General features: G+C 38.2%; 2 protein-coding genes across 4 annotated transcripts in view; both read left to right on the top strand.

Moving 5' to 3' along the window:
- Positions 1 to 26714, top strand: part of LOC117996531 (mpv17-like protein 2) — a 204275-nt gene that overhangs the window by 142015 nt on the left and 35546 nt on the right. The gene's annotated exons all lie outside the window — the stretch shown is intronic.
- Positions 354 to 26668, top strand: Nipped-B (Nipped-B cohesin loading factor). Of its 3 annotated transcripts, none has more exons than XM_069509557.1 (28): positions 354 to 467; positions 824 to 939; positions 3577 to 3745; positions 3909 to 4516; positions 4599 to 4810; positions 5106 to 5337; positions 6273 to 6434; positions 7398 to 7585; positions 8185 to 8422; positions 9408 to 9652; positions 10219 to 10461; positions 11814 to 12032; positions 13377 to 13559; positions 14458 to 15210; positions 15667 to 15987; positions 16063 to 16201; positions 16279 to 16403; positions 16787 to 17021; positions 17685 to 17839; positions 17945 to 18209; positions 18858 to 19048; positions 21444 to 21637; positions 22075 to 22198; positions 22280 to 22426; positions 23046 to 23239; positions 24489 to 24663; positions 25705 to 25761; positions 25864 to 26668. In XM_069509557.1, the coding sequence occupies exons 2-28, from the start codon at positions 873 to 875 to the stop codon at positions 25900 to 25902; spliced, it is 5880 nt and encodes a 1959-aa protein (XP_069365658.1). In that variant the 5' UTR covers positions 354 to 467; positions 824 to 872; the 3' UTR covers positions 25903 to 26668. The 3 variants fall into 3 exon arrangements, with proteins under 3 accessions (XP_069365658.1, XP_069365657.1, XP_034840384.1); XM_069509556.1 differs by having other exon boundaries at positions 25705 to 25768; positions 25871 to 26668; XM_034984493.2 differs by having other exon boundaries at positions 25705 to 26668.

Here is a 26714-nt window from a genome sequence, read left to right as displayed (position 1 = left end):
ATCTACAATATCAATTCACTGGCGGTTCTCAGTTCCAGTTCCTAAATCCTCACGACTTAGGAGTGCAGTACATGTGATGTGCAGTATAGTTACTTTGCATCATCGAGGTTGTGGGTTGGAATTTGAAGTTCAATCATGAATTCGCTGCTGCTTACATATAAATAAATATATGCACCAAATCGAAAACCTTTTTCTTTTTTGGAAGTTGGTTAAAAATCAACCATAATATAGTCGCAAAACTTTTTTGGCATACTAAAAACCCACACTTCTTTATCAATGTTACCCACTTCTACTGTGCTATACCAATGTTACCCGTTTCTACTGCACAGATGACACATAATTTTAATCTATGCCATGTTGTAAAAGTCATCGAACAACGGCAACACTTTATTACAATTCCTTGATTGTCTGAATGTTAGGATTATGTTTGATTTGTCCTGGATATAAATAGTTATCATAATGTTTCAGTGAGTATTTGAAAATATATTAAAAGCGAATATTGCTAATAATCGTCTAAACAACTTTATCTTCATTGTATTGGGAGTGTCGTACAGATGCGCTGACCTTCGTCTTGATGCACAACGCACAACAAAGCATCAAATTGACGGCTGCCCTATTTTCACAACAATCTTGGATTTATTAATTAACTATTTCGTGAAATGCAATTTTTGTGATAAACTGTAATCTAATAAATGTGAAACTGTATTGTGCTAAGTGCCGCATATGTGGGAAATAAAATCATAATGGAAACGGCGGCTACGCAAACAACTTCTATTGGTGTATGTTACAGTACCACACCAAAGACTTTCTTTTTGACTTTTAGGACAGCATTATTAAACCTGGAAAAATAAATAATCGAAATTGTAGTCAAGATGAATGAGAGGGATATTCCAAGTGTCCCTATTACAACATTAGCAGGAGTAGCCAGTTTGACTGACTGTGAGTATTTGTACCATACCAGTGACATTGTGGTGGGAGTGTATTGCTTTACCGCCGTTCTTGTAGTTTTAAGTTTTAAGCTATTCCTACACTAAACTCATTCATCATTATAAGGTAATGAAATTACAACAAATAGATACATACATTGTTCGAATATATTTTCAAACTGAATGCACTTATTTTTACAAAATGTCAGGATTTTAATTATATTATTTACAAAAATATTTATTGTTTATTTAAATAAAGTGAATCAGGATATAGGTACTTAAATGAAAAGTTAATAAAATCTTAACTGTAGGTACATACATCAATACTAATATTATAAATGCGAAAGTGTGTTTGTCTGTCTGTCTCCCTGTTAGCTTTTCACAGCCCAACAATATAACCGATTTTGATGAAATTTGGTACAGAATTATCTTACATCCTGGGGAAGGACATAGGCTAGGCTATATTAAAGAGTTTCCATGGGGTTCTTAAAGATTTACATGAAATTTAGCACAAAGGTAGCTTGGATCTTCCAAGATCCAAGCTACCTCTGTGATTGACACAGATAACTTTTTATCCTGGAAAATCAGAGTTCCCACAGGATTTTTAAAAACCTAAATCCACACTGACGAAGTAGCATGCATCATCTACTATTATTAAATATTATAGAATGAATAGGACTTGTTTCCTTTGGTACATCATTAAATAATTTTTGTATTTAGATATTTCTAAATAAGCAATTTTGCTAATGAGTAAAAAAACTATTTCTTCTGCCATTTTCATGAATGACAAAATCTTGACTTACCTTGTATTCTATTTGTGAGTGAACAACTTTAATAAACAAGTGTTATACTTTTCTGGGCATTTGTATGTTATAGTGAAGGCATGAAATAGTTATTGTTTTTTGCCAGGCAACAAAACATGAATGCATATTGGGCTTCTGATACAGTCCAGCACGTTGATTTTTGCTTGAGCTAAGCTTTTTGACAGTTTACAAATTTTGCTTGAAGCTTGAGTCAAGCATTTTTATATAAAATGTAATTTAATGAGTGTTTCTATAAACAATGTAAATTATTTATAGAAACACTTCTATTATTATTATGTATTAAGAAGTAGACGGAATGACACACTTTTTAAACCTTCGTGGTTTTTGCTGTGTCTAAATTGGATTTGTTAAACATTCTTTATGTTGGTAATTTAAAAAAAAAACAATTTACATGCTTGATGGTGATTGATGCGATTATATATTTTTGCTTGATGCAACATTCAGTCAGACAGTGTTTGAGATATGATAAAATGCTGTTGGCTTGATCAAGCAAAACAAAACTACATGCTTGACCATCTCGGAAGCCCTTCAGACATAATATGAATGTATCAACTAAATAAAATCTTAATTGCATTTCAGTTAGTGGATTGTGTATTGAAATTATATTATCTATACTAATATTACAAATATGAAACTACGATATTATTTAAATTTATAACACCTACTCAATGTGAAAACTCTATAACCGTTTTTGACGAAATTTGGCCCAAATTTGGTTTACATCCCAGGGAAGAACATTATTTTATTAATTTATTCACAAACTTAAAAATTTCAGTATAAGAAGGAATGCAGGTCTCGACCAAGTAGGCTCCTAATATCAGATATCTGATAATCTCAGTATCGGATATCCGATATTAGGTAGGTACCCTACTTTACACAGTAAATATAAAAAAACCTAGTGGTTTTGAATATAATGAACACAAAACATGTATTTAAATGTATATATTAATGAACTGAGGTATTAAACAATTCACAGTTTTAACATTCTATTGCAAGCAACTTACCTACTTTACAAGATGTGACCCTTAATATCGGATAGCCGGTATTGAGCAACACAGTGTATCCGATATTGGGAATTTACACAAGTAATAAAGAAATACAAATATCTAAAAATTTTGTCTTAGTTTTCCTTCAAAATTTGCTTTTTTAAGTAAGTAATCTAGCAACGAATAAAGTAAATGAATATATGATATCATTAAGCACTTACTTTTTTAGGAATGTCTTTAAAAACCACAGTGTACTAAATATTTCTTGTCACAAAAATTAAACATGTTGCCATATCGACGCCATTTGTAAAGATAGTTCGATGAACGCACTGCAGTGCTTTCATCTAGTTGTGTATTAATAGTATCCGGGCTGCTAGATAGATGACACTACTCCATTTAGGAGATATTGACCTATCCGATAATCGGGTCCTTTCCACTACTAGTTTCAGATCTGTTGGAAGTCGGCCCAAGTTTCATATAAATGTGTCCATGGTCTTTTTCTGTAGATGTATATACATTTCCATTCTTTTCTTGTATCTAAAATTTACTTTCTGGCACTTATCACACAGCACAAATACAAACCAATATATTCATCATATTATGTAAAATTAGAACATTATAAAATTACTAGCTGATGTCCACAAGTGAATTTAGGTTTTTAAAAATCCCATGACAACTCCTTGATATTCCGTAGTAAAAAGTATGTCACTTAGTCTTTAACTATATTGATGCAAAAAATCATGTAGATCCATTATAACATAGGTATTGTTAATATTACGGATTTTTATAGATTGCAGACTTGGACGAGTTGCTAATACTATATGAAAATTCCTTTTACAGTATTACCAGTGCTTCCATTACCTACGCCTCTACCATCAACACTGAATAATAAGTCACAACTATTTCATCCTCGTGTTGCGGAAGAAGCAGCCATACTGCTAGCAACTCGCGATGATAACTTGGTTTCCTTGTTATTACAGTCGCTCATGCAGACATCTGTACAACATATGTAAGGTTTTTAAATTTTTAAGTATAAAGCTATACCATAATTTAAGAATAACAACTACTTACTTACAAATGTCCAGGCGAAGCAGCTCTCCTCTATTGAAATGTGTCCCTCATTAATGTGTAGATTTTTTTGCAATGCTTGAACAATATATTTTCTATTCCAGAGATTTAAAGGATGAAAGTATACCAAACGCAGTGAGCCCTGCCCCTCAGCAATCTACACCCGAACTATTGAAGGCAATCTTACATGTAAATCCCAATGTATTTGATCAACAGCAAAGAAACCATTGGGGTAACCATTTACACACACCCAAGTTCAATGGGATGTCACCATCTTCCACATATAATTACACAACACACAATACAGTTCATTCAAGTCCTTCACCACACGGCCACATCACGGCACACCATCATCAGCCCGCTTCCATCCCCAATCAGGAACTATTAGCTACCCCATGCCAGTCCTCACCTCACGTCAATATGGGATCACCCCCCTCACAAGCCAGGCCAGGAAACCAAATAAACATTACCGCCCAGAACAATGTTTCTCCTCCCTGGAATAACACTAACCAGTCCAACGTATACACAAGTGCCCTGTCGACTACATCTTGTACCAATTCTCAGAATGGTGGATTTTATAGTTTAGTTCAAGATAATAGGAACTTTGGAACGAGTATACCCGAGGAGAAAGACCCACTTTCTATGTCACCAACAAGTATGAATGATCAACAAAAACAGCATATGCAGTCACAAGAAAAAGTTTATGAACAAGGTATGTATTATTATAAAAATACTCTATATTCTATGTATACTTCTTGAAAAGAAATTAAAGTTATGTGAAATCATTGTTTTAGATGGCAATGTGGTAACAGGTCAATCACCAGCTCAAGCGAGTGTAGCTCCTTCTCCCCTGCGCCAAGAGCCGCAGGTGCCGCAGTCCAGCATGGGCGCTCCGTACGCTCCCCCGCCTTTCCTCCAAAACATTACTCAGGAGAAACAAGATGCTAGTAAGGGTACAACAGCTGTGAATAACAGATATCCAGTTGTTAAATTGGGACGCCTTTCTGTAAGTGTAAAAACAGTTTTTATATATTTTTTTTTAATTAAAGAATATAAGCCATATTAAATGACTAATGTTGCCCTTTCCTGTCCAATTAAGCTTCAGGCTTGTGCTAGGAGTACGTACGACAATAGTGCAACGGGCGGGGTTTGAACCGTCGCCCTTTCGGTTTTCAGTCCACTCCTATACCGGTTGAGCAATGAGGCTCAATTTGTGACATACTAACTGACATTGATATTATTTTTAAACCATTTCAGTCATTTAATATATTGTATTAATTGTTTTTAACATCTCTGAATAGGAGGGTATTTTGAAAAAACATGAGACATCAAACGATGATAGGGCCAGGAAGAACAGCACAGCTGAATCTGACTCAGACGACAATCTGCCACTAAAGTCAAAATCAAATAACTCCAAGCCACCTATAGACAAGGAGAAAGAAGCAATAGATAAAGCAAGAGAAAAGAATTGGGAAGCAGTGAAAAGAAAACATGAGGAAGCTAGTAAAAAAGAAGAATCTGAAGCTACTATTGGTAAATATGGTTTACTAGCTGATGGCCGCGATTTCGTCCGCGTAGATTTAGTTTTAGAAAATAATAAATACTTTTCTATTTTTTTTACTATTTATAATGCTGATGAAAACCATGAGTATAGCAGTTGCTCCTTACGAATTGAATTTACAATATTATGATTTATATAAGTAACTAGCAGATGCCCGCAACTTCGTCCACGTACTGGTTTTACATGAGATCTGAAATTTTCCCGCTGCAAAAGGCCGCACTTACCTACTCACTCAGTCTCACCTTAAGACACGGAACCCAGAATACCTAAATGGCAATTTTCATATTTCTAACTTCAAAAACGTAGGATTTTCATATAACCCTTCCACCCCCATTTTACTCCCTTAGGGAGGGAATTTAGTTAGATCCTTTCTTATCTGATACCTACCCCCTAGAAATAGCCTAAATTTCAAATTTCAAGTAAAAATAACAATTGTTAAAACTTTTCTATAAAAACATTGCCCCCCTATTTTACCACCCTTAAGGGGGGAATTTCCCAAATCAAATTATACAGATTTTTATTATTTAAAGCTAATAACCTAAATGTCGATTTTCACATCTCTAACTCCAAAAACATAGGACTTTCATACAACCTTCGAATTTTTCAAAACCGTCTTAGCTGACACCTACGTCCTAGAAAGAACCTACCTTCCAAATTTCAAGTTTGTAGGCTTTATAGTTTCTGAGATTTCGTGATTAGTCAGTCAGTCAGTCAGTGAGTGAGTGGTATTTCTCTTTTATATATTTAGATTACTTATATAACTCGTTTAGCAATGTTCAGTAGTGCAATTGCACTCCTGTATATTGCTAAGCGAGTCAAATTCACATTATTTTATCATTTACAATAATCTTCTATTGTTTAATATGCTTTTTTCAAGAGCATAATTTAATAGATAATTTAATTTCAGTTCGTCCCAAGTTAAGAAAAGTCGAAAGAAGAATGGTACCAGTATTGGAAATGTTAACAGTTGATGAACTGATGGAGACAAATACGTATCAGCGGTTTAACAAATTAATCGAGTCTGTATTTGAAACAATCGATGACGAAATATTAATAACAGATGAAATGGGTAAGTAACTTACAGATGAATTTTAGAATTGCAGTTTTGGTTAGAATAGAATAGAATATGTTTTTATTCAAGTAGACTTTTTACAAGCGCTTTCGAACAGTCGGGTAGTTTTAATTTACCACTGGTTCGGAATGCCGTTCCTACCGAGAAGAACCAGCAAGAAACTCGGCGATTGCTCTTTTTAATTTTAATTTTACAATATACAATGTTATTATACCATACTATACAAGCCATTGTAGCCCCGTGCATTGCTGGAGCGAGTCAAATCCAAGCTTTTTTATCATTTACATAGTCTTCGACTGTATAATATGATTTTTTAGGAGCATACTTTTAACACATCTTTTAAACTTGTGTAAAGGCAAGTCTAAAATTGTTTGTGGAATAATCAGGAACACTAGTGATAGATGAGTACGATATTTTTCTGAGCTGTAACTTGTATACACAAGGGTCTTTGATAATATGGTAGCTTTGTCATGTACAAAGCAGACTTGTTAAACGTTTTTATGATGATATGGCACTAATATTCTTAGCATACCGTCTTTGTATACAATAATTGTTTTTAGTTTCTATGTTTTTTTCTTGATAATTTCATGTTTGTGTGCAATAAAGTTTTCTATCTATCTAGTATTTAGTAATATTTGTTCTTCCAAATACTTTATATCTCGACAACCAATTAGGTACACTTGAGAAAACATTCAAAATATTTTCTTTATGAAAAAGAACACAATATATTCATTGTGTTGTTTTGGTTGTTTAAATATTGAACTGCGTTATAAATAATATTTTAGAACGACTTAAATGACTTTCAATTGGTTAGTACAAATGTAGATGACATTACTCTATTTCACATTTTTGTACTAAAACTTAATTCACAACATGTTAACTCATACATATAATGTACAAAAACTTGTCAAGTGCTCTATGAACTGATTCTGTAGAAAATAAAAACCTGTTCTATTCTAGAAGGGACAGATATTCCCGAAGAAATGTTGTTGCCACGCTACCAACTTCAGGAGCTATGTTCAGAAGCAGCAAAGTTGAAAAACCTTGGTGCTATGGAAGCCATTCCAGCTGATAAATTAGTTCGATTGCTCAATATATTGGAGAAAAATATAAGGGCAGCTGAAAAAATGTCTTTTGTTGGAGATCCAGTAAGTATTTCAATATGTATTTATCAAATTTATACACTTTGTAATACTTTTTTTGCTTAATGTTAGTTAACTCTACACTAGATATTTATCTAGTGTAGGGTTCTTTTATTTTAAATCTGTTAACAGTAAATTATAGCTATAGAGCAGTGATAGCCTAGTGATTAAGAGTTTAACTCACTTTCCAAATTACAAAGTCTTTTTAGGACCTCCAAATTCTGGTGAACCATCTGGTCCACCAACAATATATTGATACTAGCTTATTACCGCGACTTCGTCCGCGTGGACTACATAAATTTCAACCTCCTATTTTATCTCTTTAGGGGTCGAATTTTCAAAAATACTTTCTTAGTGGATGACTACGTCATATTAGCTATCATATTCGATCCGTCCAGTAGTGTGAGCTGTGCGTTGATAGATCAGTCAGTCAGTCAGCTTTTCCTTTTATTTAAATAGAAGATAAGATGCCATGCATTTTACAACAAGACCCCACATACTAATAGTGATGCTAATGGGTACATTGCCATCACTATTGGTATATCATATTGTGTTTGCAGGTTATATATTATTGTCAGTAAAATGTTAACCATTGTTTCTTGTAGGAGGACAGTGAAGAGATGCGACAAATTTGGATAGAGTCGTCATTAGAGCGAGTTATGTGTGCATCAGATGCGTGCCTGACTGCTTTGTATATAATGACCTCCCCTAGTATGCCTAAACGCATATTTTTAGAAGATGTAATAGATAGAATCATTATGTTTATAAAGTTCCAACTCAACAATTCCATATACTGTGTATATGACCCAGTGTACAGTATTCAGAGCACTTCCAAAAAGAAAGGTAAGTTGTATTTTTGTTTTACGTTAGTATGCACAGAGTCGAAGCGCATCAAAGCGTCTACCTATCTGAAATGTAACATAACAAATTCATTCTTATCTCCACAACGCGTAATGCACATATTCCTTACTAGCTGGTGCCCGCGACTTCGTACGCGTGGATTAAGGTTTTTAAAAATCCTGTGGAAACTTTTAAATTTTCCGGGATAAAAAGTAGCCTATGTCCTTCCCCGGGTTGCAAACTACTCTGTATCAAATTTCGTCAAAATCGGTTAAACGGTTGAGCCGTGAAAAGCTAGCAGACAGACAGACACACTTTCGCATTTATAATATTAGTATGGATGAGATAAAAAGCAGACGCGCGAATTCGACAGAATTCGTGCGCCTGAGCAAGGGCGATGCTGATTGCGACAACGCTGACCACCCAACCGCCTACTACAGGAACCAATGGGAAGTCACTCGTCAGCCGGAACGGGAAAGTTACTACTTAAATGTAAAAGCGTGCGAATTCACGCGAATACATGCTTATTCGTGCAACTTGGCTTTGATTGTGAAGAAGACGCTTCGATTCGCTTCTACTCTGTGCTAGTATGAATTGATCCTTTAAAGTGGAAAAGTGTTCCATCTAACAGTACTGCCGTGTAAATCCAAAACACTGTATCTTGGAAAAACCGTTTTGAGAAAACTCTTAAGGTTTTTTATTTGGGTTGATTTTGGGTTGACACTGGGGCCGATTCTCTTGTACACAATCTCTAAACTAAACTAAATTAACAGGTCTAAATGTAGTGCCTTCCTTTTCCGCAAGCAACATTATGAAAGGGATAGCAATAGATTTAGACGTGTCATTTTAGTTTAGATATTGTGTACGGAATTAGCCACACTGTAACTCAAGTTATAGTGTATTGGCTTTACACGGCAGAGTACAGTAATTAGTTATGCGCGAGCGTGACCCTTCACACTTTCTCGTTCAATGAGTGGGCTACTTCCAGTGGACGGGCGCAAGCGGCGCGGCGGCGGCGTGGGCCACGCCAGCAAGCGCTACAGCGGCTCGACGCGCGCCGTGCGCGAGCTGTACACGCACGCGCACGAGTGCGTCACGCTGCTCGCCGAGCTGTTCGCCGCGCACCACCTCACCGACACCACCGTGCTGCACGCCTCCACCGTGGGCGTATCGCCTTTCTTCGTGGAGAACATCAGCGAGTTGCAGCTGTCAGCCCTCAAGCTCGTCACCACGGTAAACATCCATTTCTTTAATTTTTAATCTAGAGACCACCAGCAACTTTGTTTGGCGAAAATATGGGTCCTCTTTATTCTCTTTCGGGTGGGAATTTTGCAACATAATAAAATAGCAACCTTATTCCTTGTCTATGCTATGAAGAACACCTCTGTGCAAAATTTCAGCTTTATAGATTCAAAGGCTTAGGCTTGGCGTTGAAAAGTTATTGAGTAACTGTTACAATTATTTAGATGATGCCCGCGATTTTGTACACAATCTAAATCTACACAGACGAAGTCACGGGCATCAACTAGTCTGTACATATAAAAGGAATAGCTGACTCACTGACTGACTGACTGACTCAACGCACAACTCGAACTACTGGACGGGTCGGGCTGAAATTTGCATGCAAATAGCTATTATGACGAGGACATCCGCCAAGGGTTTTTGAAAATTCTATCCCTAAAGGGGTAAAACAGGGGTTTGCAATTTGTGAAGTCCACGCGGACGAAGTCGCTGGTATAAGCTAGTGACTAATAAATGTTAACTAGTTTTAATAAAATATTATTATTTATATTTTATAGATTTTTACAAAATACGAGCAACATAGGCGACTGTTATTAGAGGATATCTTAGCGTCGATAGCACGAATACCTAGTTCGAAACACAACTTGAGGTCATTTCAACTGAGTTCGAACCAGCACATTCAAATGTTAACGGCGCTCGTCCTCCAACTCGTGCAGTGCGTGGTGACGTTACCGGAGACTCTCTGCAAGTCGCATGACAAGGATAAAAACAAGGACCATGCGGAGCCAGAGAGCAAAAAAGTAAGTCCTATTGTTCCAATATTCAACAAATGTAGAAATTAAGTAAATGTATATTCATCATAAGAAGCCTAGTGGTTAAGACGTCTGCCTCCTATTCGGAGGTCGGGGATTCTATCCCGGGCTTTTAACTACTACCTTTAACTTTTCGGAGTTATATGCGTTTTACGTAATTAAATATCACTTGTTTTAACGGTGAAGGAAAACATTGTGAGGAAACCTGCATGCCTAAGAGTTCTTCATAATGTTCTAAAATGTTGAATGTCATCATTATCACCATCGCTGGCTCACTACAGAGCACACGTCCTCACTACTAGGCTCTTAAATGTATATTATCACATTCACATTTTAATGGACAAAATAAGCATGACATCTCTCACTAACTTCAGTTACAAATCTATATATATATAAAGAAAAGGTGACTGACTGACTGACTGATCTATCAACGCACAGCTCAAACTACTGGATGGATAGGGCTGAAATTTGGCATGCAGATAGCTATTATGACCTAAGGAGATGAAATAGGGGTTTGAAGTTTATGTAGTCCACGTGGACGAAATCGCGAGCATAAGCTAGTATTAATAATGTAACAAAGTTGTTGTATGTAACAAAGGAGATGCAAAACTGCACCTATTAGCATTTGACTAAGTAAATCTACATCCACACTAATATATTTTATTTTATTTATTTAATCGTAATCAATAGCGTTCACAAAATTATTATTTTAATCCTAAGAGATTACTTAAAATGAAAAGAGGAATATACCTAAAGCGATAAGATTTGTTTGTAATCGATAAACTCTTGGAACTACTGAACTGATTTTAATAACTAACTAACTATTTTAATTATTTAAGTAATCTGTTAAACAAAATTGTAATCATTAGTAAAATTATTTTCCTATTTGTCTTTATAGCCAAATAGGAAAATAATTTCAGTCTGATATTATGTTTTGTTTTATTTATTATCAAATCAAAATACAATATAAAAAGCTTAGGCTAAAAACACCAAAAAAACCACAGAGGTTTGTCCTCAGTGCCTAGCTGCAACGATTAGGTATTAACTAATTATTTATGTAAAATTATAAGCGATACAGAATCGCTGTTGATTAATAATAAACGAATAAAATAAAAAATAAATAAGAATTGTTTCACCATTAGAGAACTACTTTATTGAGTAATAACATAGACTTAGATATAATATTATGTTATCTATGCACAGAAGAGCAAATAAGAGTTTCTTGTTGGTTCTTCTGTGAACCAGTGGTCAATGCATTAGGTTCATTTAAATATAACCACCCAAGTGAAGCCAGTCGGATCAGCTAGTAACAAATAACTGACTTATTATTATTTTTTCAGCATGTAGATAAAGATCTGTTAATTATATCCAAATACGAAGCAGCAGTCAGTGTAGGTGGAACATTTCTGACGTCATTCCTCAACAAGTGCCGAAGTCGGTCGGAGGAGGTGGACTTCAGACCTCTTTTCGAGAATTTTGTACATGATCTGTTGACTACAGTAAACAAACCGGAGTGGCCGGCCACTGAATTGCTGCTAAGTTTACTTGGGACAATGCTGGTAAGTTATAATAAGTGATACATAATGATACTTCTCTACAAATGTAGTATAAAATAAAGTCGCTTCCCGCGTCTGTATGTATGTATGAACGCGTAGATCTTTTGAACTACGTAACGGATTTTAATGCGGTTTTCACCAATAGATGGAGTAATTCAAGAGGAAGGTTTATAGCTATAGTTTAATTCTCAAAAAATTAGAGATCCCTAGAGAAATTGAAATAATGTGAATTAGGTCGGAAAAAAATCCATTTGAGAGTTTCCGAAGCAATGACACCACATTAGTATCTACATTGCACCCATGCGAAGCCGGGGCCGGTCGCTAGTATGAAATAAAACACGAGTGTGAGTTTAACAATCGAGTCGCAGGCGCAGGCGAGAGTTTTAATAGTATCACACTTTTGTTTTATACCTGTTACGTCTTCTTTATTTATGTTTAACGGGCTTTTATACAATACTAGAGGATGCCCGCGACTTCTTCCGTGTGGATTTAGGTTTTCAAAAATTCCGTGCGAACTCTGCTTTTCTGGGATAAAAAGTTGCTTTTGTCAATTTCCGGGACACTGCCTTTGTACCAAATTTGACGGATGGGTCTTTAAGGATCCCGTAGGAACTCTTTGATTTTCCGGGATAAAAACTACCAAATTTCATCAAAATCGGTCAAACTGTTGGGCCGTGAAAAGCCAGCAGACAGACAGACACACTTTCGCATTTATAATACTAGTATGGATATGGAAGTATATGACAGTCCTACCGGACTTTATAAAATAGATTAGCTTGATTAACAATTTAAGAAATCTAACCTTATTATATCAGTCAAAAATTCTACTAAATACCTAAAAAACATTTAACTTAGGCTGGTCGCAAACGAACCATCGATCACCACCAGCGGTGGCTGTCGCACGGGCCCTGCCTCTTTGGCAGCAGCGACGGTAATTCGCGATAGCTACCCGCCTTCGGAAGCCGCCACATTTAATAACCGTTGCATTTCGAAGATGGACATGTTTGGTTACTTTTTATCCTGGACAATGAGAAATCCTACGAGATTATTAAAGAACCTGAATCCATCATCTAAATACCATCATCATCTGAATATATAAATAGAGAAGTGTTTAATAAATGTTTGGTTGGTACGGATAAAATATATGTCTGACAAGTAAATGTTTGGTTAATACAGGTAAAATATATTATGTCTGACAAGTAAATGTTTGGTTGATACAGGTAAAATATATGTCTGACAAGTAAATGTTTGGTTGATACAGGTAAAATATATGTCTGACAAGTAAATGTTTGGTTGATACAGCTAAAATATGTATATGTCTGACAAGTAAATGTTTGGTTGGTACAGGTAAAATACATGTCTGATAAGTCAATGGAGATGTCCGTGCGAGTGGCATCCCTGGAGTACTTGGGGCTGGTGGCGTCGCGCCTGCGCAGGGACAGCGTCACCTCGCGCGCCAAGCTCGCCACTATGGACGCCGTGGTGCGCGACATTCGCGCTGAGGAGGAGAAGGACGGCTGCCAGCCGCAGGTAACAATACACCGCACCATCATCATCATCATCAACCAATAGATGTCCACTGCTGGACATAGGTCTCTTGTAGGGACTTCTACACGCCACGGTCTTGCGCCGCCTGGATCCAGCGGCTCCCTGCGACTCGTCTGATGTCATCCGTCCACCTAGTGGGGGGTCTTCCAACGCTGCGTCTTCCGGTGCGAGGTCGCCATTCCAGCACCACCACCACCATACAGCACCATAGTCTACATTTATTTTTTGTTGGTTTTTAGCTTTTAAATTTTGCTCCTCAATGCAAACCAATGAGGTTCAATTTTAAAATAGTATTAAGCTACCATGCGTCTTGAAAGTTTTACTTAATAAATTCCTATTTGCTATAGCACACATTTCAATATACTTTCTTATCAGTTATCAGTATTGAAAAAGTAACCTTGTTGTGGAATATTTTTAATAGTATCTGTAGCAAGTATGACGTGTTTCGCGTATGACATGAGCGGTCGAATCTAAATATATAAAAGGAAAAGCTGACTGACTGATCTATCAACGCACAGCTTAAACTACTAGACGGATCGGGCTGAAATTAGGCGTGCAGATAGCTATTATGACGTAGACATCCGCTTAGAAAGGATTTCTAAAATTCAACTCCTAAGGGGGTTGAAATTTGTGTAGTCCACGCGGCCGAAGCTGCAGGCATAAGCTAGTGGTATATTATATACTTACCTATAATAATTTTTGATGCTACAGAAATCTTTGAAAACCACTGTTACTTCATAGTTTTAAGTTTTAAGTTATGTCAATGCAGTGGTAAAAAAATGGCAGTCGCCACTGCCATTTTTTTATTCTTATTTATTTTGTCTGTACAATGTTGTGTTTGGATTATACACTATTATTGCATCCGCGTCGTTTCTTACAGTCTATCACGTGCGGCCTGGACGAGGACGAAGAGAGAACGGAATTTCTTCAAAGAGTTTTACTCGACTACCTGGCTATCAATGGACAGAAGGACCAGGCATGGAACTGCGCGAGGCATTTCTACATCACGCAGTGGTATAGGGATATGGCAGTACAGCCGAAAAGCTCTTCGCCCACCAAGAGGCCGAAGAATAAGGGTAAGAGGAAACAAAAGGATGAGAGTAGCGAAGAAGAATCTGAAGTCGACGACGATAGTGACAGTGGGATCAAAGAGTCCAAGTCTGAGAGAAAGCAAGCTTCTAGTGCAATCATGTCGGCCGAAAGATTTAAGACAATAGAGCGACGGAAACATTTTTTCCTCGAAAAAATAAGACCGTTCAGATATAAAGGTGGAACGCAAGTACAGGTGATGCAATCGTACATTGACTACGGCGGAGCGGAGTTGATCTCGCAATATTTAGCGTCAAAGAGGTCGTTCTCGCAGAGTTTCGATAGGTATCTAAGAAAAATCTTAGTTATTCTGTGTGAAAGTACGATAGCTATACGAACGAAGGCCATGAAATGCTTGACGATGATCGTGGAGGCGGACCCCGCGGTGCTGGCGCGGCCCGACATGCAGATCGGCGTCAACCGCTCCTTCCTCGACCAGTCCACGGCCGTGCGCGAGGCGGCCGTGGACCTGGTGGGCAAGTTCGTGCTCAGCCGCCCCGACCTCATCGACAAGTACTACGGCATGCTCTCCAACCGGATACTGGTGAGTATTGCTTTACTGCCGAATTTGATACGAAATACAAGTAGGTAGTATTAAAGTCTCGAGTCACAGTGTATTTCATAAATACAATGGTGTACAATAAACAGAAAATAATATTATATTTTTTATTCACTATTGGCATGGCACATGCTTGACCACAATCTCACCTGATGGAAAGTGATGATGTGGCCTAAGATGCGACGCATTTGTTTAAAAGATGCCTATTAACTTTTATTTTAAAGATACCAGGATTGTAATTAGTAGGAAATAAATATATACCTTTTATACACATGGATGGGAATGAAAATTAATAATAAAATTGCATTTAAATTAATAAAACTTTCTGTACATAACTGTACTCTTGTCTTACTTATTTTCTCAGAATCAGCTTCAGCAGAAAGTTTTGTTGTAATATTTTTTATAATATTCGTATATTTCAAGATCTTCTTCACTTTTTAGGACACTGGTGTATCAGTGAGGAAAAGAGTGATTAAAATTTTGAAAGACATTTGTATAGAGTGCCCAGAGTTCCCAAAAATACCAGAAATCTGTGTGAAAATGATAAGAAGGGTGAATGACGAAGAAGGTATTAGGAAGTTAGTCATGGAGGTTTTTCAAAATATGTGGTTTAGCCCTTGTTCGAATTCTTCGAGACACGGGGCCCTTGACATCACAGCGGCGACGGCCGACCCGCTCACGAGGAAGGTCCTGAACATCACGGACGTCGTCGTGTCCTCGAGGGACATGGGTCTGGAATGGTTTCAGCAACTGCTGATGAGTGTGAGTGACTTGATCTATTTCACAAATCAATACTCTTCTGTTGGCTAATTAACGAATAAACGTGTCTTTTTCCAGTTGTTTAAACCTAAAGAAGATAAGGAAGATTCCACAAAAATTATTTACCAACCCCCTAAATCTCTATTGGTTGCTTGCCAACAAATAGTTGACTGCCTTATTGAACATTTACTTCAGTTGGAAGAAACCAATACAGATGGTAAACTTTTTTTACATTAACATGTTGAATATTTTTCTGTTAATAAGATATTGCCAGTAATATATTTTTATTTTTAGGTACAGGATCATCACAACGTATTTTGGCATGCCTCGCCACCTTACATTTGTTTGCAAAAATTAGGCCTCAGTTGCTAGTCAATCATGCGTTGACACTGCAACCATACCTCAGTTTAAAATGTCAGGTAAGTAAGAATTATATTGAATATTTATATTTAATTATGGTTCTTGATATTTTTTTCCAGGTGTATCTTATACTTTAACAGAGCAATTTTTGTAGAGGTATATAAATTGCTTTCTCGGCAACGCCTCATAACGATTTGGTATTTAGATAATGTTTCACTTTGCAAGTTTATATAGATGTGGTTTCAGGTGTAAGCTATGAGCTCCCGCGGAAATACCTCGAAAAACGGCGAGCGAAGCTCATTTGCGCCCAGAAACTGAGATAACATGACTCCAAAGGCAACTTTAGACTTGCTTATTGCTTAAGTGTAAACAATGTGCGATTAGATGTATTGATGTTTCAAAAGGACCTGTAATGACCTATTTACGTATTTGTACCTGTTAGAATCAATATGAGCAACAAATAATGTCGACGGTGGCGTCGACGCTGGAGCTGGTGGTGCCGCTGATGGAGCACCCCAGCGAGGTGTTCCTGGCGCAGCTGGAGGAGGACGCCGTGAAGCTCATCCTGCAGCGCGGCCAGCTCGTCATCGCCGCCTGCATCGCCTGCCTCGCCGCCATCGTCAACAAACTCACGCACAACTACAAACTCATTAGGGACGTCTTCAACAAGTACCACGGTGAGTGTTTCAATTCACCCCAGCGAGGTGCTCCTGGCGCAGCTGCAGGATGACCCCGTGAAGCTCATCCTGCAGCGCGGCCAGCTCGCCATCGCCTGCCTCGCCGCCATCGTCAACAAGCTCACGCACAACTACAAACTCATTAGGGACGTCTTCAACAAGTACCACGGTGAGTGTTTCAATTCACCCCAGCGAGGTGCTCCTGGCGCAGCTGCATGAGGACCCCGTGAAGCTCATCCTGCAGCGCGGCCAGCTCGCTATCGCCTGCCTCGCCGCCATCGTCAACAAGCTCACGCACAACTACAAACTCATTAGGGACGTCTTCAACAAGTACTTCTACAATCTTGAGTTAAATTTTTATCAAAAACAACATACGGAGATGGCAACAAACATTCCGTAGACGGATATACTACTTTTTAACTCGGAAAATCAAAGAGTTCCCACGGAATTTAAAAAATTATCTACTCAAAGATATTTACAATCTGCTTAAATAACAAAATGCCGGAGGCAAGTCGTACCAATATTTGGTCGTGGCAATTTCAGAGTTCGTACGCAACTTGATCTTGTCGGAAGGTTGCAACCCTTGCTTTGGTTATTATTATTTATACAGAATAATTTTATGGAGTATAAATAATTTTATGTACATTGGTATAATCTTTTTAGGAATACTACTGCAATGGAAACAAAGTTGGCAGCGCAATCCTGATAAAACGCGAGCATTGCACACTAGGCCTCATTTTCGGAGATCGCTTTTCATTGTAGGCCTTTTATTAAGATATTTTGATTTCACCGAAACCCGAGTAATAGAAGGATTAGCGGTTAGTATTAAAAACAACATTTGCTGTATAATCAATAATTCTGTACTTTGTAACAGATAGGTATCAATAGACAAGAAATAATACAAGTGTTACGTTTATTTACAGAGTGATATAAAAGAGCAAGTGTACATGACGTTAATGTTTTTTGTGGGATTGGAAGACGAGGACTTTGTGTCGCACACACTCAAAGCTCTGGGCTCGGTGTGCGTCAGGCATTACGAGTTCATGTTACGGCCAGAGCTCAAGGAGTTTTACCACCAACTGCTCACGTCGGAATTAGCGCCCATTGAAATGAAGGCTGATGTCCTTAGAAATATAGAAATGTACTTACAAGAAGAGGAACAAAGAATGATTAGACAAGATAGTGAATGTGAGTGAAAAATGTATCAATTTTGTGGACTAAGAGCCCGTAAGGGCCAGACCATCGTTATTTTATAAAAGCTGAAAACAATGCTCAGAGAAACAATCAGCTTTTATAAAATAACGAACGTCTGACTCTCACAGGCTCTCTTGCTATTATGGTGGCCCTTCTGGCATCAGTTTTCTATTCCACTTTTAAATATAGGATCTTCAAGTCAAGAGTGAATAGGTTTCTTACGATGTTTTTCTTCACCATTAAAGCAAGTGATATTTAGTCTCTTTAAATGCACATACCCGTAACTCCGAAAAATTGGACGTGTTTGCCCGAAATCGAACCCTGATCCCCAGAAATTATTATCGCCAGGATTAAATTAAATAATAAATAATATTAAATACTAGATGATGCCCGCAACTTCGTGCTCCTTTGCAACTCCGCGTGGATTTAGGTTTTTAAAAATCCCGTGGGAACTCTTTAATTTTCCGGGATCAAAAGTAGCCTATGTCCTTTTCCGGGATGCAAGCTATCTCTATACCAATTTTCATTAAAATCGATTAAACGGATGGGCCGTGAAAAGCTTGCAGACAGACTGACAGACAGACACACTTTCGCATTTATAATATTAAGTATGGATAATATAAATACATATGATATTTTAAGGGTCAAAGCGATCAAAGCACGAAAACTTAAAGGAGATGGGTGACGTTTCTTCGGGAATGGCATCTACGGTGATTCAGTTGTACCTGAAAGAGATCCTGGGCTCCTTCCTTCACCCCAGCACGATCGTGCGCTCGAGCGCGATGAAAGTGGTGCAGCTGGTGTTGGCCCAAGGGCTCGTCCATCCTGTACAGGTTAGTTCCACATCTTCCCGTGTGAGTCGTCATCACTTCTCGGTAGAACCCAAGGCGAACCCAACCAGAAAATAAATCTATCTTCATTAGTGGCCAATTAGGTATTTTCCTACTTTTGAATTTGATAAATATTATTACTTTATTATAAACTAGGATAAAAAATGACGTACGCTGTAGTCTCGCGACAAATTCATATTGCCCTAGCAATGTTACTGTTCCGTTTTGGAGTGTAAAAATGATAGTAGGAGAAAAAATCTTAAAAATGGAGGTGTTTCGTATCATCGGTAAGTACGATTTTCATTGTTTTCTATAAAATCTTAATTTATTTCAATTTACTAATATTTAATAGAACGGTTAGTCAAAATCAACCTTAACCAATTAAGATAAAGTTTATTTTGGATTGATTCTATTCCGAAAGTACTTCGCTCCGTGTTCGCTACTCAAGTAGTGATGTGGCCAAGTCGAATATTGAATGTATCGATTGATATCGATACAAGGATATAAATAAATAGTAACGCAATAATTATAATTTATTAATGAGTGAGACGTTGCATTGATCACTAAATAGACATCAGTAGTTCCTCTAACCTTCATTTAAAATATTTTTAGGTTTCCCAAAGATGCAAGCATCAAAGACAAATGGATAGATGCAACGGGTAGAGTTAATTGGATGCCAACCAAATCAAGCATGATATTATGCTCTGAACATTTTTTTAGAAGTCGATTTTATAATATCAAATAAAGTATATAGATATACGAAACCTACTGCGCTTCCATCAATGAAAATCGTTAAGTTTTTTAATCAAGTAAGTAACCTTGTTTTATTTTATTACTTTCAGTAAGTATTGAAAATACTTGATATTATAATACAAAACAACACCACCTCTTAGTTATATTTTTGTATGAAGATTGACTGACTAAATATCAAATTTAATTCATAAACACACTAATTAATTTTTCTCCTATTCATTTTTATATAGGTACTAGATGATGCCCGCGACTTCGTCCGCGTGGATTTAGGTTTTTAAAAATCCTGTGGGAACTTCCGGGATAAAAAGTAGCCTATGTCCTTTCCCGGGATGCAAGCTATCGCTGTACCAAATTTCATCAAAAACGGTTGAACGGTTGAGCCGTGAAAAGCTAGCAGACAGACAGACAGACAGACACACTTTCGCATTTATAATATTAGTACGGATTTATTCTCAAAATTTAATTTTGGTTTCAGCCACAAAATGATAAATGTGGTCACTCCAGGTTCTTCAAAAAGACAAAGTGATTCGGAGATTCCTGCGTCTAATCACGTTACCGATTTGATGAAGGCAATAGTCGAAAAATATATACATAAATGTTCGCATACACCGTTTATTAAAATTAAAAATAAGACTTTCGAAACGCCAGTTTCTTAACAAATATGTTTTATTTCAAGGGCAATAAATAAAATTTAACTATTTTCATACGTTGCAGTATTTATTGTGCATACTTGTAAAAGGCATGCATACATACCAGCACTTTTATTCAATTTTATAATTACCTTTTTAATTTTATTTTTGCGAATGAACAAAATAACGAGTATCGATGTCGATAGGTAATTCATTGAGCTACGTGGTGCGGCCTTAGCTGAGGAGGAAAAAAAATCGACCGATCACGCAAATGTCAACCATATGTTTAACGTAATTAAGTTTATAATTGCTACCACTTAGAATACCGCCATCTATGGTCAAGTAGCGGAATTAATTGGACAATTGAATCTAGTGTGACGTGAGTGTGACTATAGCTCGTAAATACGTTCTTCCGCTAAAGCAAAATAAATCTTATTTCTAGAATGTCAGGGTTTATTTCCAAATCTGTGACGTAGGCTAGTTTTGACTAAACTTAAACGACAAATCAAATGATTTGTTTCTTTGTAGTGCAATATATGACTATCGGTATATTTGTTTGAGTTTGGCGACAGCGGTTCCTATAGTAATTTTGGTGAATTGCACTTCCACTGTTCTTTCTGTTCCGTGGTCACGGTACTATTTTACATTATAATGTGTTATAGTCCAAAGCCGAAATGCCGGCACATCGCGTGGCCTAGGCAATCCTCAAAAATTGAGATATTTTATTTACAACAAACAAAAATCTCAAAAATCAAAGTCCACAAACATGTTATAGTCTAAAGTCTATACAGTCTAACTATACATAATTCAAGATTGCCTAGTCCAAAGCTAAATTGGCAAAATTGGATTTTTGGTTTTATACTAGGAATTTAGGCACTTCTATATTGGTCTGAAATCTCTTTATTGCAGAAGCAGAAGTTTTGGACTAAGCTCTCTGGGCATTTCTGAGTATTGCCAGCATTTCGGCTTTGGACTATAATATATAGGCGTACAATTTTAATGTGTAATTTTTACAGATTGTTCCATATTTAATAAGTATGAGCACTGACACGGAAGTGTCGGTGTCGCATACGGCTGACAAACACCTCCAAGAAATAGATAAGAAATATCCAGGCTTCATTCATATGAAAGCGCAACTCGGAATTAAGCTGTCCTACCAGTTGCAGAAGATTTTACAAAGTAGTAAAAAGGGACTTATTAGAGGGTTTAGGTAAGTCGCCACATTGACTCATTCTCATGCCTTCATTTGAAATATTATACAACCGTTGTTGTGTTCACAAAAAGTTCTGTTTAAATACAGTACACTGTACAACTCTATATAGTGAAATCGAATGGACCGGGTATTTTAGTGCATTACAAAGAGTTTTCGTTAATCGAAAATTAAGTATATTATTTTCTGCCGCGTACTGGTCCTCTCTATGGACCTTTGTTTGAGAGGACCTTTTTAACCTTTGATTAAATGTGTTTTTGGCAATGTCATCAAAATCGATTAAACTGTTGGGCCGTGAAAAGCTAGCAGACAGACAGACAGATAGACAAACAGACACACTTTCGCATTTATAATATTAGTATGGAAGTATGGATTCTACGATTTGGCCACAAGATAAATAAACTCAATCATATCATTTATTTTAAAAACTTTTCTAGGAAAAAGGACCAGGACGATTTGCCAACTGCCCTTAATGGTTTTTTATATTCACTGCTGCGTAATACGCGGCCGCAGCGGCGGGCCTTAGTCTTATCATTACTGAAACAATTTGATGATGTCTCTGTAAGTTTTTACGTCTTTTTTTCTACAATATAACAATCCACAGTGTTGCATACCATTGCTTACTATTCGTTTTGTACACAGACCGCGCCGCTGGATCAAATGTTGTACCTGGCTGATAATTTAAGTTATTTTCCATATCAAGTTCAGGATGAACCCCTTTTTATAATACACCATATTGATATTATTATTTCAACGTCGGGATCAAATTTACTGCAGCTTTTTCGTGAGGTGAGTGAAGAATTTTTAATACATACATCATGCTATTGAATTTAAAATTACAGAATGAGATGAGTGGAGACAGATGTTAGTAACACCGTTTTTTCTATGAGTGATAATAATATGACTAAATTAATTACTTTTAACATACCAGTATACCGCCTGTTAGACTTTGACAATTACACCTTTAAAATCCAAGAAGTAAATAAGTACCCATAGTATCCGACAGGTCGAAATGGTAATCGCGGAGGGAACGCCCCGCACACCCGCACAGCCCCTGCGCTAACCCGGTGCGGGCGAGCGCGGGTGACGTGCGGGCGTGGCAATGCACGCACAACAGACGGAAACGTTTAAGTGCGGAAACCAGCCCAAAGAGAGAAGTGCGCGTGTGCGAGGCGTCCCCACCGCCTCATACCCCGATTGCCATCTCGACCTATTTTAAATATTGCTCATGTTATATATTTCTAACATTGATTCCTAACAATTATTGATAATAAATAATAATATTAATAGTTACATTTTGTTGACCTTACGCCCAGGTTAGCCCTTTTCGTGTGACAAGTACTTTATGGTATGACAAGTACTTTATGATATGACAAGTACTCAAAAAGAAATACGATTGTATGAACAGGGTCTAACAAAGACGGGAAATGAAGAGAAGGAGCCTCTGGACGAGGAAGAGGACGAGGAGGAGGCGGACGCGCTAGAGGCGCGCCTGCCGCCGAACACGCGTCCGCTGCGCGACGCCATGCGCCAGGCGCGCGGCTGTCTGCTGCTACTCGTGCTCAAGCAGCACCTCAAGCAGCTCTACGGCTTCACTGACGCGTGAGTCTCGCTCGGCGAGGTGGAGTTGCCCCTGCCGCCGAACGCGCGACGCCAGGCGTTGCAATGCATGCATATAATACGACATTCGCACTTACTCACTGAGTAATAGCCGATTCCGAGAAGCGCTCAAGCGCTGTGGAATAGCTGCTCCTGAATCAGTCTGCCATTATATTTCATATTTATGGCTCTTAGATACCTCAATCCTCATAATGGAAAAACGGAATTCTTATCATCTGTATGTCAAGGACCCTTTTTCTCAGATACCAAGTTGGTACATTGCGACCTATTTCAATGTTTTACAAAATGGCGGTAGGGGACGGTGGGGTCTATAATACCCCGCCATCGCCTTCTAACCTAACCCATCTGAGTCAGGGTTCCCCGAGCTCGCTTCGCTCGCTCTTGCATCATAAGTTCTCTGTGACTGTATTTTCCTTTATCATAAACTACATTTACGGGGGCAGTGAGTGAGGAGGGAAGAGACCCCTGTAGACATGTGTCCGTTATAGCATAACGTAACTGAAAACAGTTGCCGTGACTATAGCGTACCGTATCGGTATTGTCGTAGCTAGCAACGGTTATCAGTTAATACTACAAGGTATTTTCTTTCAATCATCTATGACGAACCACCTGACGATGATGCAACGCTACCAACTGGCAACTGACAATGCGTTATTTGGTTTTTTGGTAACTTAAAACGCAAAATAATTATGCCTTCTCTTTCTTTCCCACACTCCAAGCTGAGAAAGAGCGAATTTTGGCTATCGACAACTAAGAACATTTCACGAAGATTGATAAACCAAAGACGACCTTATCTCTATTCCTCTAAGGCTTAACTGTACAAGTCCTTGTCCATTACCATCTCTAGATCCCTCCATTGCGATGGAGGCCAGATCGACGAAGTCCCGATACCAAGTCAGATGCCAAGTTGGTACAATGAGACCTATTTCATTGTTGTACAAGTTTAAATCAATAAAAAGAGCTTTTCAAAACGTATTTTCATACAAAAAAACGCGTCATCACCTAAACGATACTTCCTGTTGAAATCTTGCTTGGCAAGTGTCCCAGATGCTGTAGCGGATTGGAAAAGCGATTCCCGGGTTCAAATTTCAGGCAGCTGTCTAGTGAAAGCTGAGAAATGATAGCAAATTAAAAAAAACTTGAGAACGTTGAGAAGCTTTCGAAATGTGGGTATAGAAGAATTACACACATTACTACAATATAACTAAAATAGTTTGTTTTAAAATTGCAGAAAAATAAATCAGTATTCACCGTCGGAGAGCGTGAAGGTGTACGAGAAAGCCGTGTCGCGGCGGCACGCGCCCATCTTCGAGCCCAAAGCGACTATCGCGCAGCTGCAGGACACCGACGACGACGACGAGCTCGACGAGCGCGGCCGTCGGCGACTCGTCGAAGATTACCTTGAGGTAATTGTCGTAAACCGCCTGATAGCCTATAGTTTGAGCCATTACAACATTACTCGGTGCGAACCGAGTTATAAATCATTTCTATCGGACCTCTCGCTCGCTGATCCTCTGATGCTGTGTGTAGGTAACAGTTAAAAAATGATTTATCGATAGTCGATTACATAGCGAGGGTCTACAATAGGGATGATGACTACTAGTCAAATCAGCCACTTTTTACAAACATCAAAACGCTCGCTTAGTATGGGAGCCTGTATGAAATACACAGATGTGACATAAACATTTGACGTAATTTGACTTACTTTCATAGTTAGGTCGATAATTTAAAATGGTCAGTTAAGCAAACTTAAAACTAACAGTGAACGTAGATTTTTTGAATTTCGGAAGACTGATATATTTAATAATTCCTAAGAAATAATTTATTTTTGAAATAAGCATCATGCCAGTTGCCGTAAGTCGCGGTGATAGCATGTGGTTAAGACGTCGGCCTGTACTCGGGGTCCAAGGTTTGATCCTAGGCAAGCACCTCTAACTTCTCGGGGTTATTTGCGTTTTTAATCAATTAAATATTGCTTTTTAACGGCGAAGGAAAACATCGTGAGGTAAGGTGATGCAGGCCTGAGAGTCCTCCATAATGTTCTCAAAGGTGTGTGAAGTCTGCCAATCCGTATTGGGCCGGCGTAGTAGACAATGGCCAAACCCTTCTCTTTCTGAGGCACCATTTAGACAAAGAGGCGTAAGGTAAACCCGCGGTGCGAGCTATGGTGCCGCTTCAAAACTTATCCATACAAAATGTAGGAAAGCGATGCATCATGAATTATGTATAGGTACTCAAACGGCGCGGCGCAGGCTTGCCGCTTCGCTGCCTGCGTTATTCGTTCCACGTCTGCGCCGCGCCTTTGGCACGCCTTATCTGTATAAATTGCGCCTGAGAGGAGACGGCTTAGTAGCGATGGGTGGGATGATGAAGAACTGTCGTTATTGGCGTATTATTTTGTTAATCTAGTGTACCTACAAACAACAAACATTCTCATTTTATTACAGTTTAAACAATTGATGTTAAAATTCGACCCCGAAGAGGAGGAGGACGAGGAGACCCCGGGCGCCGGGCCGAGCGCGGGCGCGGCGGCGGCTGGTGCGGGTGCGGCGGCAAGCGCGAGCGCAGCACCGGGCGCGGCCGCGGGTGCCACCTAGCCGCCGCCGCGCGCCGCGCCCGCCGCCCGCGCGCGCGATGGACTATAAACGTGTCAGTGTGACGTGCAGCGACCGCTCGCCCGCGCCGACCTCCGCCCGACGCGTACCGTTCCGTTCAAGGAAGATCATTTTATTTTATACGTTGATTTAATTTATTATTCTCGGCTCCGGCCCGCGATGGGCGCCCCGGAGACTACCGTCGATCTTTTATTCTTATTTGAGGAACTCGATTTTGTTTATATAAAAACTCTTGTGTAGATAATTTTTATGACGAATATAAAATATATGTATCAATCGACTTGAACCTTTCAAAAGCGTACTTTCCGTATAGGGCTCCGGAGTTATCCGCGTACGCGTACGGGAGCGCCGAAGTGACGAGTCGTACTAGGTCAATTGTTTTGTGCGAGTCTGTCACGATTGCGAGATATAAAGTGCATAATTTTTATACGTATTGGCGTCTTTGTAATATAGAATAAAAGATATATGTTGATATGGAGGGTACTGCAATAAAACTGCATTTCAAATAATAATAATAATAAGAAGATAGATTTATATTTTCTTTTATATTTCTACCCCCACTTGTATTCGTTCATTACAAATTTCGGAGCAGAAGAGAACCTCGACGCGGAGAAACCCCCTGTATTTTAAAAATACTTTCTTTAATTAATGTTTGTTTATTCCAATGTTCTAAATATTTTTTTAAATAAACACTAGGTATAATTAATTTATTTCAAAATTGTTTACAAATAATACAAATCCACCATAAGACTTGGAAAATAGTTAAGTGATTAAACAATTTTGTTATTAAAATCTAGTACATGTTGATTTATTTCAAAAAATTGTTATGTCATCATACAATT

Source organism: Maniola hyperantus, chromosome 3 (genome assembly GCF_902806685.2).
Source record: "Maniola hyperantus chromosome 3, iAphHyp1.2, whole genome shotgun sequence".
NCBI classification, from domain to species: Eukaryota; Metazoa; Arthropoda; class Insecta; order Lepidoptera; family Nymphalidae; genus Maniola; species Maniola hyperantus.
This window is presented reverse-complemented; position numbering and strand designations above follow the sequence as displayed.